This window comes from Octopus bimaculoides, chromosome 3, assembly GCF_046866305.1.
Source record: "Octopus bimaculoides isolate indiv1 chromosome 3, ASM4686630v1, whole genome shotgun sequence".
NCBI classification, from domain to species: domain Eukaryota; kingdom Metazoa; phylum Mollusca; class Cephalopoda; order Octopoda; family Octopodidae; genus Octopus; species Octopus bimaculoides.
In genome coordinates this window covers 107,636,714-107,654,981 of record NC_142930.1, presented here as the reverse complement: position 1 = coordinate 107,654,981, position 18,268 = coordinate 107,636,714, and the positions used below count along the sequence as shown (strand labels likewise).

At 34.3% G+C, this 18,268-nt stretch overlaps 1 protein-coding gene across 1 annotated transcript; it reads left to right on the top strand.

Annotated features, from left to right (window-relative positions):
• The first annotated feature begins 1,108 nt into the window (after positions 1-1,108).
• LOC106876337 (autophagy protein 5) lies at positions 1,109-16,663 on the top strand. Its single transcript, XM_014924839.3, has 9 exons — positions 1,109-1,243; positions 4,483-4,628; positions 6,442-6,582; positions 7,288-7,415; positions 8,820-8,898; positions 9,357-9,519; positions 9,713-9,801; positions 11,438-11,549; positions 13,997-16,663. The coding sequence occupies exons 3-9, from the start codon at positions 6,469-6,471 to the stop codon at positions 14,116-14,118; spliced, it is 807 nt and encodes a 268-aa protein (XP_014780325.1). The 5' UTR covers positions 1,109-1,243; positions 4,483-4,628; positions 6,442-6,468; the 3' UTR covers positions 14,119-16,663.
• Positions 16,664-18,268: the final 1,605 nt, after the last annotated feature.

Sequence of the window (18,268 nt, the reverse complement as noted above, 5' to 3'; positions counted from 1 at the left end):
TTTTTGAATTCTCTATATTAACTATCAACTTGTGGCCACCAGTAAGAATGTACTAGTATGCCTGTTGCTATAGGCTTGCAGAGGTCATGAACATTGTTCCTATGCAATCATTGTCATTCATACATACATCATCATCACTTAAAATTCATCTTCAATGCTAGTAAGAGTCAAATGGTTCAACAGGATCTGATGAGACAGAAGGCTACATTAAACACCTATGTCTGCTACAGTATGGTTTCTACAGCTGTATGTTCTTCCTAACACCAACTACTTCCCAGAGTGTATTGGGTGATTTTTTTCTTGTAGAAGTGTCATAAACGAGGTTACCATGTAATTTGCAGGACAAAAAACTTCCTTCAATTGAGTGGGTTTGTAGCAGAGATTGAAGTGACTTTATATCAGGTGTTGAGAGGACAAAGAACTGTAGTCTTTTGATTTGTTATATTTAGAAGTTGTAAAGCTCTATAAAATATTAACTGAGCACAGTAATCACAGGAAAAGTTAAATAATGTGTAACCTACAACGGTATTAGTGGGAAAATGACTTAGCAAAGGTGTTGCCTCAAGGTGTATTGTCACAATAAATATAGAAAGAAGGATATGAGATGCTGGTGGTTGAGTTGGGTTCAGGCTGCATAAAATGAATGCACAACACTCATGAACAATTAACAGAATTTTATTTCACTGCACAAAATTTTCCGTGTTGGTCATGATTTAAAAATGCAACGACAAAGTTTACACACAGGAAGGACGATTCTGCTGCTATTAGAAATAGTTGATTAAGAAGACTTTGTAATTAAGCTGCCAAGACAAACTGTAGCTGTTATCTAGGTTGAGTAAAGAGTCGTGAGTCTGAGCATCTTCTTAAGTACAATTTCTTTTTTCACGCAGGGTTGAACCATGGCTCTTACTTATGAGCAAATATAAGTATGTAGAGGGATAAAAGTAAACGAACTATTATACTTTCAATCACGCTCCTTGATAATTTGATCTTTTATACTTTTAATAATTTTTATTTCTTTTCTTCTTGTAAAAATATGTTGGTAATAAATTTGCCTCTGATAATAAAAAAAAATTAACGAAATATTTATTAAAGGTGAGAATATATTGTGACATTAAAGAAAGATAACTGATACTATTAAAACTAGTCAAAGTAAATGAGAGATTCTCTGTCAGCGAACACCGATAAGGGAGATGACTCTTATGATTACCGCAACTACCACAAATGTTTTGACCCATGTCAAGTGAGTGACATATTACTTTTTACTCTTCTCTCTATTTCTGCAGCAGTTAATTGCTTTATTCTCTTGTGTGTTCGGACGTCTTTGTCTTTTTATAGGAACTATTTACTAAACAATTTAATTGAATTATTTATTAAAATAAAATGTTTAATTTACAATTCAGCGAGCAATTCTTTTATGTCCGAGCAATAACAATCTTTATTTATTTTTATCTTTGATTGTACAATTGTGAACATATAAAGCTAAATTACTGAGGCCAAGTACTCTGAATAAACATTTTGACTAATCCTTTTTCTTTTCTTCTTAAAACTACAGAAATCTCTCCTTTATAATAGTTTGTTTCATCTCTTCTTCCTATATAACTCAAATATTTCGCCCAGTTTTTTCCATCCCCTAGTTTACGAAGACTTAATTTAACTGCTCCACCTCCACAACGTTAGAGCATCCTACTGGTTGATTTAACCATATCACTTCCAGTACTTCGCTTTAGTCAAAACCTTTATCTAAATACACTTTTGTGTTTATAAGTTGTGAACATATACACATCTTACTTTATGTATCTATTCTAGTGTATAAAGTGTTACTGTCAACGCACACCAATGTTATCCATGACTATTTTTAACTGGTTCCAGTTTTATCTGATCTACCGAAGGATGGTGTTACGTTGTTTTTGTTTGCCTAAATGATTTGTTTGAGTAGATTCATGGCTCTCAGTTATCAATTCATGTCCTGCTACAGACCTGATGTTGATTTTGGATAAACTGTTTAACTAAAGTTTCTTTTTTCCTCACGGTTCAGCCGCCGTGTCCTATTTAATTGTTGCCTCGTGCTGCTTGGTTTTATGTTTCGCATTTTGAGTTCAAATCTCGGTGTAGTTGACTTCAATTTTTATTCCACCAGAGTTGACAACATAGTACCAGTTGTTGTTTAGGCACAAGTGAACTGTAATTGGCACTGTCATGGTATTAGCTGTCAGAAGCGAAAATTGAAAAATCTAAACAGTGCCTTGTAATTAAGCATATTCATTCGGTCATAGTTTGTCTCGGACTTCTTTATCAAATATGTGACTTTCCGTGTTTTAAGATAAAGCTCCGGTTTGAGGAAGATTTAGCTGCTATTTTTAGCAGATCGAGTTACCACTTAAAAGCGTCTTCATTGGTTCGTATAGTATCAATAAATGTATATAACTTATTTCTGATAACCAATTTCAAATATTTCACATATTTATTAAACTGACACTTATATACTGTGCATGCTTATGTAGAACTGGTATTTCTCTGCTGTATATCATACAACTCATTGTGACATGAACGTTGAGACATTTAGGTGTAAGGTTGGTTAGAATAGTGATATCAGTGTGCGAGAGTGGGGACTGTTGTAAGGATGAAGAATGGGAAAAGTGATGCATAGTGAAGGTTGGAGTGCATCAGGGTTATTATTAAGCCCTCCACTATTTGTACTTGTGAGAAGCTGGTTTGAAGTGTAAACGACAGTTTATTTTGATAGTTTGCTGTATGCAGATGGTATGGTATTAACAACAGTGTGTGTGAATGGATTGAAGGAGAAGAGGAATGAGTGGAATGAAAAGGTTATGAAGGTGAATATTAGAAAGATAGAGGTGATGGCATGTGGTGAGATGGAAAGATTGGGAAGTGGATGTGTGCTGGAAAAGAAGATGGAATGAATTTCATTAAATATATAATATGCACCAGATGGGTTCATCAAAAATGCAGTGATATGAGAGAATTATAAACTAAAGTGGCTCCTACACTTGATTGTGAGGTGGTATCAAAGAGTTCCAGGACTAGTTATGTTTAATAAGAAAAAAAAATAACAAGTTTTAACATCATTTCCTTCAAAATAGTCACATTGTACAGCAATACAGCAGTCCCAACATTCCTGCCATTTTTGGAATCCAGCCTGGAAGTCATTTCCTGTGAGTTGAGGACCTGTGATTCACTCTTGATCTCGACAATGGTGTTAAAAGAGTGACCTTTGAGCTGCCTTTTCATCTTGAGGAAGAGATGGAAGTCCACATGTACTAAATCTGGCATATAGGTTGGGTGCAGAAGCGATACCACCTTGTTTTTGGTGAGAAACTCACAAATGAGGAGAGCTTGGTGACAAGGGGCATTGTCATCATGAAGAATTCAGACGTTAAGATTGCCTGCATGGACCCCTATGACAGTAACAACATCAGCAATGTCATTGATTGTCCTCTGACGATCCTCATGCACAAGTTGATGAATTTTCTTCACATTTCCAAGGGTGACACTCATGTTAGGTCTTCCAGGTCGCTTGTCTTTCAGGGATGTTCTTTCACTTTTGAAGTCACTCGAAACATTGCATATGACTCATTGTCTCACTACCGTAAGCTGGCTGAAGCTTGCTCAATGTCTCTAGCAAACTTCCCAAGTTTAACACAAAATTTCACGTTGGCTCTTTGTTCCAACTTCCTGTCCATGACAAAAATCACAGACTACAGCATACATGTGATCACAAAAACACAAATTTCACAACTTGCAAAAGTAAACACAGCAATGTCACTTGGCACACTACCTCATGAAGGTCATTACTAGCTCTCCCTGTACACAGAACCATGTGCTGTCGTCTGTTGGCACATTACAGAACTAGTTTGGGTACTTTTTTTAATACCACCATGTATGCAAAGAGCTACAGATGAAGAAAATGTTTGATTCTGGAAATTGCTAGAGTAAGATTCACGTGGAAGAAGTTCCAAGTTCTGAGTAGCATACTAATGAAAATAGGATTTTTACTGTAACTGAAGAGAAAGTTATGTGCCACATGTGTGAGAAGTGATATGATTTATAGAAGTGAGACGTAAGTAATGGTCATAGAAGCAGAGAGGAGAGAAAGCTGGAAAGAACAGAAATGAGAATGGTTTGGTAGATGTGCAGAGTGTCATCAAGAAAGCAGAAGTCAATGAACTGCAAAGGATAATGTGAATTGAGCCAGTGATTTATGTATGCAGAAATGGGATGAGATGGCTGAGTCATGCAATTGGGTGAGAAGAGTGGTGGAAATGGATGCAGAAAAAAGTAGGAGGAGGGCAAGGGATTTCATGGTGAGATATGTAAAGGATAAAGCAAAATGGAGGAGAGGGTTATTGGGCTCTCAAAGCTAACCTCTACTTTAGCAGGGAAATGGCCTTAAAACACTTGTGATGTGTTGTTCTATTGTGTAACTGATATTTTCCAATTTTGACCCTTGAACTTTTACAGATGTTGCAGCTAATTAACTGTTTTGACAGGATTATTTCAAACTGACCCATGGGACAGATCTTAGGAATAAAGGTTCTGATCTGAATCTGTGAAAAAAAAAGCTGTCCATCAAATAGGAAATTTCCACTCAACTATACACTTAAATTGTAAGTTTCTTGTTTCTACTACTGCTACTACAATAGTACTGATCCTTTGAGTTTTCCAACTGTATAAACCTCGACTTAAACTGATACACTTTTCCCAGGGTTTTGTCTAGTGTACCTTATCTCAAGCTATGGCACTAATTTTTTTCTGTTCTTGCCCTATGATGCTGCATTCCATTGAAATATTCTTCCTCCATATGGTTCAGTCAAACTCAATATTAGCTGTATTAACTTCACCTAACTTCTCCTCCACCTCCAGTTAACCTTTCCAGGCCCACTGAAACTATAATGGTGGTTGAGGTCAACCACCATTATAGTTTCAGTGGGCCTGGAAAGGCATAGGTTCTGCCCCACCTCTTCAAAGTGAACACAGAAAGTTAGTTTGCCAGCTGGAGTAACAAGATTCTTTAATATGAAGAATTGGCATTAAAGTTTAGTGTTCAAACGTTAACATATTCACAATAAACACTATCATAATGTAACATCAATATTTCCATGTTGGCATGGGTTGGATGGTTTGACAGGAGCTGGAGAGCCAGAGGACTGTGCCAAGCTCCAATGTCTACTTTGACATTATTTCTACAGCTGGACGCTCTTCCTAACACCAACCACTTTATAGAGCATACTCTTTTTTTTTTTTACATGGCACTAGCACCAGTGAAATCATGAAGTAACTCGCAAGACAGGATCCTCAACTGAGATATGCATAGTATTGAGGGAGATGGTTTTATGTCAGATAATGAGAGATTAAAGTATGATAGAGGGACAGGAACAGATTTCTTGCTGTAGGTGAGATACATGGTTACCTCAGCTGGAAAAGAGATGTATCAAGGCACACCCTCAAGTTACAGGAAAGTAAATATGAGAAAGGTGGTGTGGATTACTCATCATATATTTTGATCAAATATTTTTAGTAAAGCTATCGTCTATGTTACATCAGCAATCAGAGACACTCAGTCTGTCTTTTAGAACATCTCACAGCCATATTAGATCAAACTTTGAATAAAAAACAAGGTATTTTATTACATATTATTGAATAGTAATAATTATATTTGATTAAGAAATTGATAATGTAAGTGATAATTTTTTATCAGTTTGCAGAGTATGAGTGACATATGCAGTAATCCATCAACTATTGCAGGTGTTACCTTCCAAAACCCCCTACAATAGGTGAAAATCCACAAAATAGAAGCAGTATATATTTTTTAAAATTTTTATAAGTTGTATATATTTATTTTATTATAAATGCAAAACAACACCGCAGAGGAATTGACGTAAGCTTAAATGATAAACTGTGATATGGTGAGAGATTACTGTAAATGACAATATCACTTTTCTTCCTTCTTTCTAACATTGCAGTGCCTATAAAATGTTTAAACTTTTTAGCCATTATAGTTTTAAATATACTGGATAGTCAAGCTTCTGTGTTGAAAAAAGTTCTGTCATAGACTTTTGTATAAGACAAACATCTTTATAGATTTATGAACTTAAAATAGTTAAATTAGGTAAATTTGGAAATGTTTACAGAACTATGTTCACGGAAGATAAATCTGAAACTTTTTTTTTATGGTGGTGGACCTTTAGTTAATCATTAAAGTTTTTAAGAATTCTTCTTTATTTGATAACTTTAATCCTGATAATAAAATTTTCCTAACCTCTCAAAAAAACAACAAAAAAAAATATATGTACATTGTGTAAGTGTACGTAAATGTACACAAATACTCGAGAGAATAATGGATTGTATGCTACCATCGGAGATGGAAGTGAGCAGGACGATACACAAGTGATAATCCTATTCTTCCTTCTATTTCGTTAGGTGACAAGAATATGCTGGGTGAATAACATGGCTGAAGACCGAGAGATTCTTCGTGAAGTCTGGGAAGGACGAATCCCAGTGTCTTTTAGTTTGTCTCCCGATGAGATTGTCAACGAGCAACCCGATCCATTTTTTTATTATGTATGTTCATTTGGAATTGCCATTATTCTTCTCTGACAATTTTCTATTCATTTATGCATAATATTAGCTCTATTTTTATCTTCCATATGATTTGTTATACCTTAGAAAAAATTCAGGCATAAAAGAATATAGTTCTGTTCCTCAATTTTCAAGTTTTTTATTTTCTTTTGTTTCTGAAGATCATTTGTTTAGAATATTACTGTTTTGTTCCGTTCTGTTTTATTATTCACAAATACTGGTATCAATCCTCATTGTATAAATTCATTGACATTAGATGAGGGGTAAAATAAGTTTCAATGTTCTTGTCTGCTAAAAGATATTCTCTACTCTGCTCACCTTAATATTTAATAAAACCTCTTAAAGATTAACTTTGCCTTTCATCTTTTTGGAGTTGATAAATAAAATGCCAGTGGCTTGATAGAGTTGTTAGGCCATTAGTCAAGCTACTTTGCAGTATCTGTTTTGGCTCTGTACATTCTGAGCTAAAATTTTGCCTAGTTGTTGCTGACATAGGCTTATAGCTCAAACACAAGCATGCCCCATCCAATCAACAGATTACCAGCTATTCTTGGTGTAGATAGCCCTACAACCTGCAGAGAATGCAATCCAGCTACAGATTAACTGCTGGATAGACATATTAAAGAAATCTATTGTTAATCCTCTCTACTTTATAAAAGAATTAGTTGTATTTTATTTCTTTTCCAGTTACTTGTACCTCGATTAAGTTATTTTCCTTTGGTGACAGACAAAGTACAAAAATACTTCCAAAAGTTCCTTGATGCTGAGATACAAGGTGAATTCTGGTTAGAATTTGAAGGTCAACCATTAAAATGGTAAGATATTATTCCTGTGGTAATATGTTAATGGAATGGTATTTGTCAACAATTTCTTTCAGCTTCTGGAATTAACCACTGAAGTAAGAAATCTTAACATTTTGCGTGTAGGGAAGTAGAAAAATTTGAGGTCAGTGCAAAGTCAAATGCAAGTAATGTAAACAGGGTTGCGAACTCAAAAGATAAATCAATTACCTTATCTCTACCATTATTATTATTTTATATGACCATGAATGAGTTCTTTTGATTAAGAACAAAGGAAAAAATATAAGGAGGAAGTAGGTGAGCTGAATAAGCTCACCTACTTCCTACACTAATCCAATAATGCTTCTCTGGAACATGAGCTGGCAATTTAAGACCCTTTTTTCCCCCGCTCTGCAAAAAATAAATATATTTGAATATAGTGATACATAACTATAAGCAAATATTTCTATGAGCCAAAAAGAGAGCTACTAGAAATAGTAGCCAAATTTCACTCAAAAATAAAAGTACATTAAATGGGATGGTTCCAGCTTGTATAATTGACCAGGTCTGGTTTGGAGCTGGAATGAGAACTCTGGATCTCTTTTTCAGCTGCAGAAAACCATTTAAAAAAAATTAAATAATCTTTTAATTTCATTTTTCTTAATGGTTTTCTTTTTTATATCTTTTTCCTCCATGGAAAACCATGTAAAGACAAAGGAAATCATGAAAATTAAATATTCTTTCATTATCATTCCGATCCTTCTTCCCTTGAATTATACCTGCTTGAAAATCTCACCCTACAACAAACTGAAAGTTAGTCACATTGACCTCCCCAACTTTCCCATGTTTCATTGCAGTAATTCTAAAAGAGATTATGGATTTCATTCCACTCCTCACTTTGAGGAGTGGAATAAAATGAGGCAATAAGGAGCTGCTAGAAATAGCAGCCAAATCTCCTTTAAATCAAACCCTACTGCTTGAAAAAAATAGGGCACATTTAGTCTTAGATAGTCTGGCAAACTATAAGAGAATCTAATTCCAGCTGGAGTATTTAATCAGGGCTGGTCGGAGCTAAACAACAACTAATTTATAAATGTCCCTCTAAACTAGGGAATGAAAACACAGATCACATTTTATTCTGTAGAAAGCCAGAAATCATGAAAATGAAATATCCTTTTCCCATCAACCCCACTTTGTTTCACTTTTTAAATTTCTTTCTGAATACTTTACCCTTACTTTCTTCTTCATGAGAACACCCATCTGAAACTCCACCCACTACAGTAATTCAGACCAAAGGTTCCCTTAGTTTCTCACTTTTTGGTTTCATTGGACCTGAAAAAGCTGTGTTCTGCTTTTTATATATTTTAATATTTCATTATTTCATGTTCTGAAGGAATTATATAAACATGTGAATTCATCTTATTTGTTTCATCTTCACAGGCATTACCCTGTAGGAGTTCTCTTTGACCTTTATGGTTCTGAGGAAAATCTACCCTGGAAACTTACTGTCCACTTTCAGGTAATCTGTCCTACTGAATACATTATTATAATTTCTATTGTTCATTTGCTCTGTAAGTAGGTGCAGAGGTTTCAGACATGCGGATATAAGATGACCAGTATGTCAGTTCAGGACTAATATCTTTAGAGTATGACATGCTTCCCACTTTTATGATAGTATGGTTGAGATTGTTACAATGGACTGGTACTGGTCAAATTATTACACTGAAGTTCCCTTACCAGCCTGCATGCAAATCTTTTAATGCTGTAATTGAAGATTGTTATACAGACAGACAGACATTTCTAACAGTTTCAGTAATCAGTGAAGCTAAACATAGATTGGACTTGTACTTAGAAACTAAGGACTGCAGCTCTGAGACTTTTTAACACTGAGCTACTGTCTGACCTATTTAAATTGAAACTTAAAATAACCAAAACCCATAAATGATTTTAATATTTTTCTGAATCCATCATTTTCAGAACTTTCCAAAAGATGAGCTGCTACATTGTCCTAACAAAGACGCAGTAGAAGCCCACTTCATGTCTATGGTAAAGGAAGCCGATGCTTTAAAACATCGTAGTCAAGTTATTAATGGCATGCAGAAGAAAGACCATAAACAGTTGTGGCTGGGTCTCTTAAATGGTTTGTATTGTTTAATTTGTTTATTTGTGTCTCTGTCTCTTTCTGCCTTCATTTGTACATCCATGTTTCTGCTTGTATATTTGTGCCTCTACTTGTGTATCTGTCCCTGTCTCCCATGGGTGTGTGTGTGTGTAAGCCTGTATCATCATCATTATCAGTACTACTTTCATTGTTAAAAATATTTCTGCTTCAGACAAATTTGACCAGTTCTGGTCTGTAAATCGAAAACTCATGGAATCTGGTGAAGAGAAATTCAAATACATTCCGTACAAGATATATTTGGTATGTCAATTATCACATTTGCCTTCTTGCTTTAATTGTGCTCAATACTCTGAAAAGTGTTAAGTAAGCTGGACATGTTCCCAGTATCCCAATGAAATATATCACAACTACCACAGTATCTAAATATCTTAACAGAAAATAATTGCAACATAAACTGTTAGACATTTCAAAGATTTCTTTAAAACTACCCAACATTATATATAATGTATAAAATGTCAACTTTTTGATTTTAGTCAGTTTATTTTGTAAGTATAAAATATGCAGTCAAATATTCTAACTGTATGTGCTTTACTGAGTTAAGGGTTAGGATTGGAGAACAAATTATAAACAGTTAGTGTTGTAAAATTGTTTTAAAAGTATTTATTATGACATTTTCTATATATTAGTAGAGAGATGGTGGGAAGTAGATAAAAATATATTTATATATTTATTTTTGAATAGAATTGAGATATTATTACAGAAGTTGTAATAATAACTGGAAATAAAGTATGTTTATGAAGTATAGTGTGTGAAGGGTGTGGTATATTTACAGTATAGTTCTCTAAGCTCTTCCTGAATAACTAAATGAGTAAACAACTATTTCCAAATATGTTTACAACTGCCTGGTAGAAAGCTATGGACATATGCTTTCATCATTCCAAATACACTTCTCACCAATGACAACTGGTTCTCTTTCATAATCTGTCTTGCAATCTTGAGCACCTCATGCCTCTGATCCTCAGGTTGCCAGACATGCACAAATTTCCTTTATGCCTCACTCTTAACCAAGTTAACCTGTCACATAACTGTGCTTCTAACCATTTGGTACTGTTCCCTGCTACTACTTGTCTTCCAGGTTATACAAGCTTGTCTCTTTAGCCTTTACTTTTCTATAAAATTCCACTACTATGTTATTTCAGCTTTGCTGGAACTTTGCTCCAGTCACATAGCTGATCTATAGCCTTAAGTAAGTTATTTCATAGAAATTTCCAGTTGTTATCTATGCTGCGTGTATCTAAATCTTTTTCTCTCCAGTCATATGCATCAGTTAGAATTTCTCTAAACCTATTCCCAGCTGTGGGATCTTTTAGTTTTTATATCTTCTTTCTTATTATTGTCTCTAAAGTCTGTACCTGTCCAGTTCTAACTCTGAAGTCACAAAGCACTAATCTATGTGGCAGGGTGCATTTTGTGCAAGGGAAGGTTTTGGTATTTACAATAACTGTCTCGTCTTGTTTTCTAGTGAGAATATAATGCCTATGGGGTGTATGCAGAGATAAATGATGCTACTAAATTGCCTATAACTAGACTCATCTTAATTATCTTATCACACAGCTGGTCTGCGACAATTACTTTATCCATTTTTCAACCACCAGTACTCCTAATCCTCCCTGTTATTCACCCAGAAGAATCTGTGTTGCTGGCTCTTGCCTGTGAAGAGTTTGGCTGAGGATCCTTTCCATCTTGCCTTTTGCACACACTACTAGTTACATCATTACATAAATGTGAAAGAATTTGTATATATAGTGCAGTAGATTTTAGCTTTAAATAAAAACATATTTTGCTTTGGAGCAGTTTTGTGTTGAAAATTTGCTTATGGTTAGAAAAAAGTTTTACAATTAATGTCATAGCTTTGTTGTGTTGTTTTATATTACAGTCAGATGGTTCATTTTCCCAGCAGTTATTCAAACCTATTGATGAAAATGGCACTGTACATTTGCTGTCTGATTTGATGCAACAGGCTTTACCTGACTTCAATGGAGATGAAAGTAAATTTTATATTTAGTTATTTATAAATACACATGCACACATAACATGTATTGCTTTTCCTTTACATAATTTCGTGAACATGGTTGGTCTTCCCTTTTTAAATTGTAATGAAGTTTTAGACTTAGACTTTGTTAAAAATGATTTAAATCTTTCCAGTATGATAAATATTCATCATCATCATCATCATCATTTAACATCGGTTTTACTTGCTGGTATGAGTTTTGTAGTTTGACAAGATCTGGTGAACTACAGGGCTACATTGAGCTTCATTGTTAGCTTTGGCATAGCTTCTATGGCTGGATGTCGTCCTTCCTAATGTCAATCACTTTGTAGTGTGTATTGGGTGCCTTTTTGTGCCACTAGCTCTAATGAGGTCACCAAGTAACTTCCAAGACCGGAATAATGTAAATATTTATTGTGACATTGAATGTAATGGAATGGCAGAAGTAATAAACGTAGTATTTAGTTTAGTGGTTCTACATTGTGTTCAAGTCATACTAGAATTGACTTTGCCTCTCATTCCTCTGAAATCAATAAAACAAACACAAATTAATTTTATGGGATCAGTCCAAGCAACTCTTTTAAACTTGTGACCTTGTACCAATACAAGAAATTAATTATTGAAGTCTTCAATTTTCAACAAAAACGCAACCCTTTATAATAATAGTAATAATAATAATTTCAAGCTTTGGCACTAGGCCAGCAATTTGGAGGGGATTAGTCAATACCATTGCCTCCAGTACTTGACTAGTACTTTAGTTTATCAATCTTGAAAGGATGAAATGCAAAGTCAATTTTGGTGGGATTTGAACTCAGAAGAAAATAAGTCAGAACAAATTTCCCAAAACATTTATTCTGACACTCTAAGAATTCTACCAGCTTGCTGCCTTACTTAATAATAGTAATTTGTAACCTTCAATTATGACAATAAATTTAAAATGCATTGATTATTAACCTTTTTGCAAGCAGATAATATTTTAAATCCTTATGGAGTGAGTGAATTTAATGGTTTCTGTCACAAGATAATCCCAAAGTGAAGGCCCACCACCAACAGTAGCAAAAAAAAAAAGCCCAATCAAATTAATCAACCAGAGCCAAGCTTCAGCTGGTGTCCATGCAGATTCACCTTGTCCTACAAATTAATTTATAATAGGGATTTATCATTTTTCAAGTTGCTTATGCATATCCAATTATCTGTAGAGACATCAACATTGTCAGAAGTATCACTGTCACCATCACTATGTAACTTATTTCCACTATCTCACTCAGCATTACTATACACTTACATACTCTCTACATCACTTGCAGATGCTTCATACTCGTCTAAATCATAAAAAATAGGACAAATCAAGATCATTTCCACTATTCAGATTGTTATTGTTATCAGACACCTCCAAAATATCAAACATTTTGTCTATATTGGTTGAAGGTTGCATTACACAAACAGAATGCTGTGAACCACTAAGTGCCAACATGTTGCTTTTGAGCATTTAAATCTATAAATATGCCATTCCAAATATATCTTAGTGGCATGCAAATCGTAGGAATTCCATAGGAATGCATGCAGTGAAGCTACAACAAATTAACATTCAATATTCAAAGATTAACCCATATAGATGAATACCTTACATTGTACTATGGCAAAAACCATCGAAATATTACTGTATACTGTAGATGACCACAATGTCATTTTTTCCTGCAAAAGGGTTAACTGACCCTTATTCCATTCATGAAGTTAGATAGGAGTCAGGTAAAGTTAAATCAGTTCATTTTTGAGAACCATTATTGCAAGTTACCCCCTTTTTTATGCCTGTGTATCCTTATCTTGAAACAATTTATTTGTTCTCTTCTGCCAATGTAAAATACTACTTAATCTTCTATCCTTTCATGAAAACTAGAAACTTCTAATTTTCAGAAGCTTTAAAACTATTTCACATGTATTTGTTTTACATTCAGTAGGTTGTTTTCTGCTTTGTTTATGTAAGCATACTTAATATTTGTATATGTTATTTGAAGTGTACTTTATATGTAAAATAGAAAAAGTTAGTCCTCGTTGCATAAGGCAGCTAAGACATAAGAGAGCTAAAACCATTTGCTAATTGTAAAGCCAATTATGTTTATTCAATTTTGAATATTTGATAGATCTAATTCAACAAATGTTTTGTTGATTAAGCTTGTTTAGCCAACTATATCAAATCTCATTGCTCTGATTAAAATCCATAAAATATAATTTTCAAAATCATTATTAAAATGTAATGAATATTTATAATTTTTGTCATTATTTGTTTTATCAGTGAGGGTAGATATTCTGCACATCTTGATTTCAATAAACTAAAACTTTGTATAGGTACCATCTCTGGTACCTATGATCACTATTTCAAAATATATAGTGTCTTGGTTTGTTATATATTTTATGATAAATGGGTATATCCTTTTTATTTTTCAGCCAAACTGAAGCCACAGGTGTTTATTCAAGGCATTGAAGTACCATGGGAGACTCCAATTTTATGGCTGTGTGAACATTTAAGCTATCCTGATAATTTCCTACATATCTGTGTCCACCAGTGATCAGTTGACAAGACACCTCATTATAAGACAAAACCATCCATCTAACAGTTCACTGTTATTGAAAAATTAGATGAAAACTGATTCTTGCTTATTCTCTATTTGGATTTTGCTTGCTGAGAATGTAACTGACTCTTCTGATAAATACAATATATATTAATTTATAATTAAACTGAAATGAACTAGATAAATTAAAAAAGAATACTTATATATATATTTTAATGCTTATGGTATACATCAAAAGTAACTTTTAATTTATGCTGGAGATAAGCAATGAAAACTGATATAAAATCTTACAGTCTATTGTCAATATATTTTTTTGAATCTTGTTAAACTTCAATAATAACCTCCAAAGACAGAATGTTCATGTTCTCATATTTGTGTCATTTGCTGTAGTAAAGTGATCCTGGGAGGTTTATCAAGACCTCATCTCTAGAAAGGTTTGTTTCCAAACTACAAGGTGCTAATGATTCCATCCTTGTTGTTCGAACTCACCTCTCTATAAATATCATTTTCTGAAGTTTCACAAGTAAATTGAGGAAATATATTTTGCATGAAAAATACCGGGACATTTGCTTGATCCTTGATTGCTTGGAGCAAATATTTTGTTTTATTTATTGCTATGACTGCTGCCTATCTAGACACAATACTGGCATCAATTACAAAATAAAGACATATCAAGACCACTGCAGTTTGCAATTAAAACTCAATTGAAAAATAGATTGAAAGTTATCTTCTCCCATCCTACAAGAAAGGTAATTTAGGAATAACTAAAAAGTATAGAGGAATTACTCTTATAGCAATAACACCAAAAATTTGCAACAAATTGTTTCTGGACCATATACAACCAGGATTCGGGAAAAGTCTTATGAAGAAACCAAAGTAGGGTCAAGAAAAATTGGTCTACTTTTGGACAGATCTTAACTATTTGAGGGAGATGGGATTAAAAATCTACAGGTGGTCTTACTATTTGTAGACTTTTTAAAACCTTTCACCTGTATCCACCAAGTTAAAATGGAAAAAATTCTTCTTACATGCTGTATGTCTCAACAAGTTGTAGCAGTTGTGATGATGCTCTACAAGAACATAATTAAGTATTATTGCCTATGGAGACAAGAATTTATTCAACATAAATGCATTACCTTGCAAGGTATCCTGTTGGCAACATTCCTATTTACTATCTACTTGGACTAAGTCCTTTGCACTTCAAATAACAAAATTAAAGAAACCAGTTTCGCTCTTAGAAAATTCACCTCTCTTTATCATCTATCCATAACAATAACACACTCAGATTATAGTGATGATATCACTCTCTTTGCAGACTTCATCTCAGAAGCTACCCAACTTCCACATAATCTTTTAAAAGCAGCAGAATATATTGATTTATATATCAATGCTTTGAAGATTGAATACATCTGCTATAATTAGGAATCCACAATAAACACAAAAAAATTCTATAAAATCTAGATTTTTTTTCATACATTTTGGAAGCAACTTGGCATCATCAGAAAAAGATAAAACTTGTTTCATGAAGCATGGGCTGTTCTTTTGATGATCTATGTCATCTGAAAGTTGTTGCTTTCTGGTGGTCTTAAGAGAAGCTTCTATGTCAAAGTGGAATCTGTTATTTTACAAGCCCACTGCTTGAACACTCCCCAAACACCTGAAAGCAAGGCTTGATGGCATCTATACCCAAATCAAGTTACCAGCCATTCTGAATGTCTCCTGGAACAAAATCTGACTAAACAAAGACTCTCTTTCTCTCTCATGCACACATATATGCTTATAGACAAAATCTTGAAGTTCCAATCAACTAGATCCTCACTATAAATTTGACTCTGCTCTCAGCAGAAAGCCATCCCATCAATAAATGTTCTGTTATGATTCTTAAACTCTAAAATAAAAACTGTATTTTAACATAAATACAACAGGCATACAAACAGTTTCTGTCTACCAATTCCACTCACAAGGCAGTGATCGCCCAAGACGCCACACAGTGGGACTGAACCCATTACTTGCTCCTATGATGGTTTTTCTATGTCAGCATAAGTCTTTAGTATAGCCTATCACCATACAACCTAATTCTGAATCATATTAGTGTGTGAGCTAATATGAAATTTGACTTTCAGACTTCTCATGTTTTGTTTGGCCTTTATTATGAGTACATCTTCCACAATCAGAACACGATGCCTTTTCACAGAATACTCATTGTCAGTTCACATCACATTCCCATAACAGCTCAGTTGTTTCTCTGATATACATTAGTTGATACCTTTAATGTCCAGTCACAATCTTCACTTCATTTATATTCCTGTAAATAATAAAATTGCAAGTAAAGTTAGAGAAGAGGAAAAAAGACTTGCTCAATAATACAATGGCATGTGGAAACCAGTTATTCCTCAACGAATTACAAATTGTACAAATAGCGAATGGTAATTATTATCTATGTAAATTCTTCACAGCAAATGAGCTGCTCTGAAAATAAGTTCACTTTGTTAAGTTGTACCACTTTCTCAAAGGCTTCAGTAAACACATTTTATTAATTTCATTTTTACTTTATTTATTTATTCTGTATATGCAGTAATATTTGAGAATATCCATAGAAACCATGATTAATGTGTCATGTTATAGTGTGCTGTGATATAAACACTACACTAACCATAGCAAGCTGATCAAAGTGCCATAATGAAAAAAATGTAGCCAAGGTAATTTCAAATTACATATGTTACCATATATATTTCGTATGTGTATTTGGTGTGCAAGATTCTTGATGTGGATTCGTGTGTTGAAAGAAATATGATTAAACCTTGGGAGAGGCATTATGCCGGTAATAAACACACGCACTGGTTCAGCCATTTATTAATTGATAAACAGTATTTAGTTTGTTTTTTTGTTTTTTTTAAATCATTTCATTGCACTCTTGCAATCTCTTCAGTAACTTGTCTCTCCACTTCCATTTATTTTGAATGTATGATTTAGCGTTGTTTTGAAATTGTTTGTTATGAGCATGTGAGTGTGTGCATGCTCATATGTGTGCACGTTCGTATGTGTGCACGCACGTATGTGTTCGTGCTTATATGTGTGTTTGTTGAATTTCATTCATATCAGATAAGATAGAGACTTTGGACTTGGTTTTCTTTCTGTTATTTTCCGTTTTCTTCGTAAATGCATCTTTTTTACGTTTATGTTCTGTATTTTATGTGTGAACATCTGCAACCATGGGTAATTGTAAGGCTTTTATCTATGTGTACTTGCTATTCAAAATTTGCTCTATCTGTAGAAAAGGTGTAAGTAGAATCTCCATAAGACGTACCCAGTGTAAGCTATGGACACATAAGAGGAGTAGCAATAACAGAGGAATATTAACAGAGAAAATAGTTTTTGTGTGTGGAAGTGCACAGGTGCATTTCACATTAAAAATGTCCAGAAAATAGATTCCATCACATGCCAGAGGGAAAAATTAGAAGTAGTTGATAGCTTACGTTACCTAGGTGACCAAGTCAGTAGCGCGGTAGATGCTCCGAGAGCATAGCTGCTACAATACGAATAAGCTGGGCAAAGTTTAGAGAGCTACTACCTCTGCTGGTAACAAAGGGTCTTTCACTTAGAGTGAAAGGTAGGTTGTGTGTGAACAGCCATGCTACATAGCAGTAAAACATAGGCTATGACTGCTGAGGACATGTCTAGGCTTGCAAGAAATGAAGCTAGTATGCCTAGCTGGATGTGTAATGTCAGTGTGCATGCATGACAGAGTGTAAGCATCCTGAAAGAAAAGTTGGGCATAAGAAGCATTAGATGTGATGTGTAAGAGAGGTGATTGTGCTAGTATGGTCATGTGATGCGTTTGGACGAGGACAGCTGTGTGAAGAAGTGTTGCACTCTAATGGCAGAGGGTACCTGTGGAAGAGGTAGTCCCAAGAAGACATGGAACAAGGTGGTGAAGCACAATCTTTGAATGTTGGGCCTCACAGAGGCAATGACAAGCGACCAAGACCTTTAGCAATATGCTGTGCTTGAGAAGACCCATCAAGCCAAGTGAGTTCATAGTTGTGGCCGATGCCAGTGTTGTGTAATTGGCCTGTTAAAAGCACCCTTCAAACGTTGGACAATATGCTGTGCTTGTAAAGACCTGTTTAGTCAAGTGAAATCATAG

Excerpts from the sequence above, each read along its gene's own strand:
- LOC106876337 (XM_014924839.3), top strand. The coding sequence starts at position 6,469 with ATGGCTGAAGACCGAGAGATTCTTCGTGAAGTCTGGGAAGGACGAATC. Across the intron at positions 9,520-9,712 it reads GTGGCTGGGTCTCTTAAATG|ACAAATTTGACCAGTTCTGG; the intron begins GTTTGTATTGTT and ends TTTCTGCTTCAG. Across the intron at positions 11,550-13,996 it reads TGACTTCAATGGAGATGAAA|CCAAACTGAAGCCACAGGTG; the intron begins GTAAATTTTATA and ends TTTATTTTTCAG.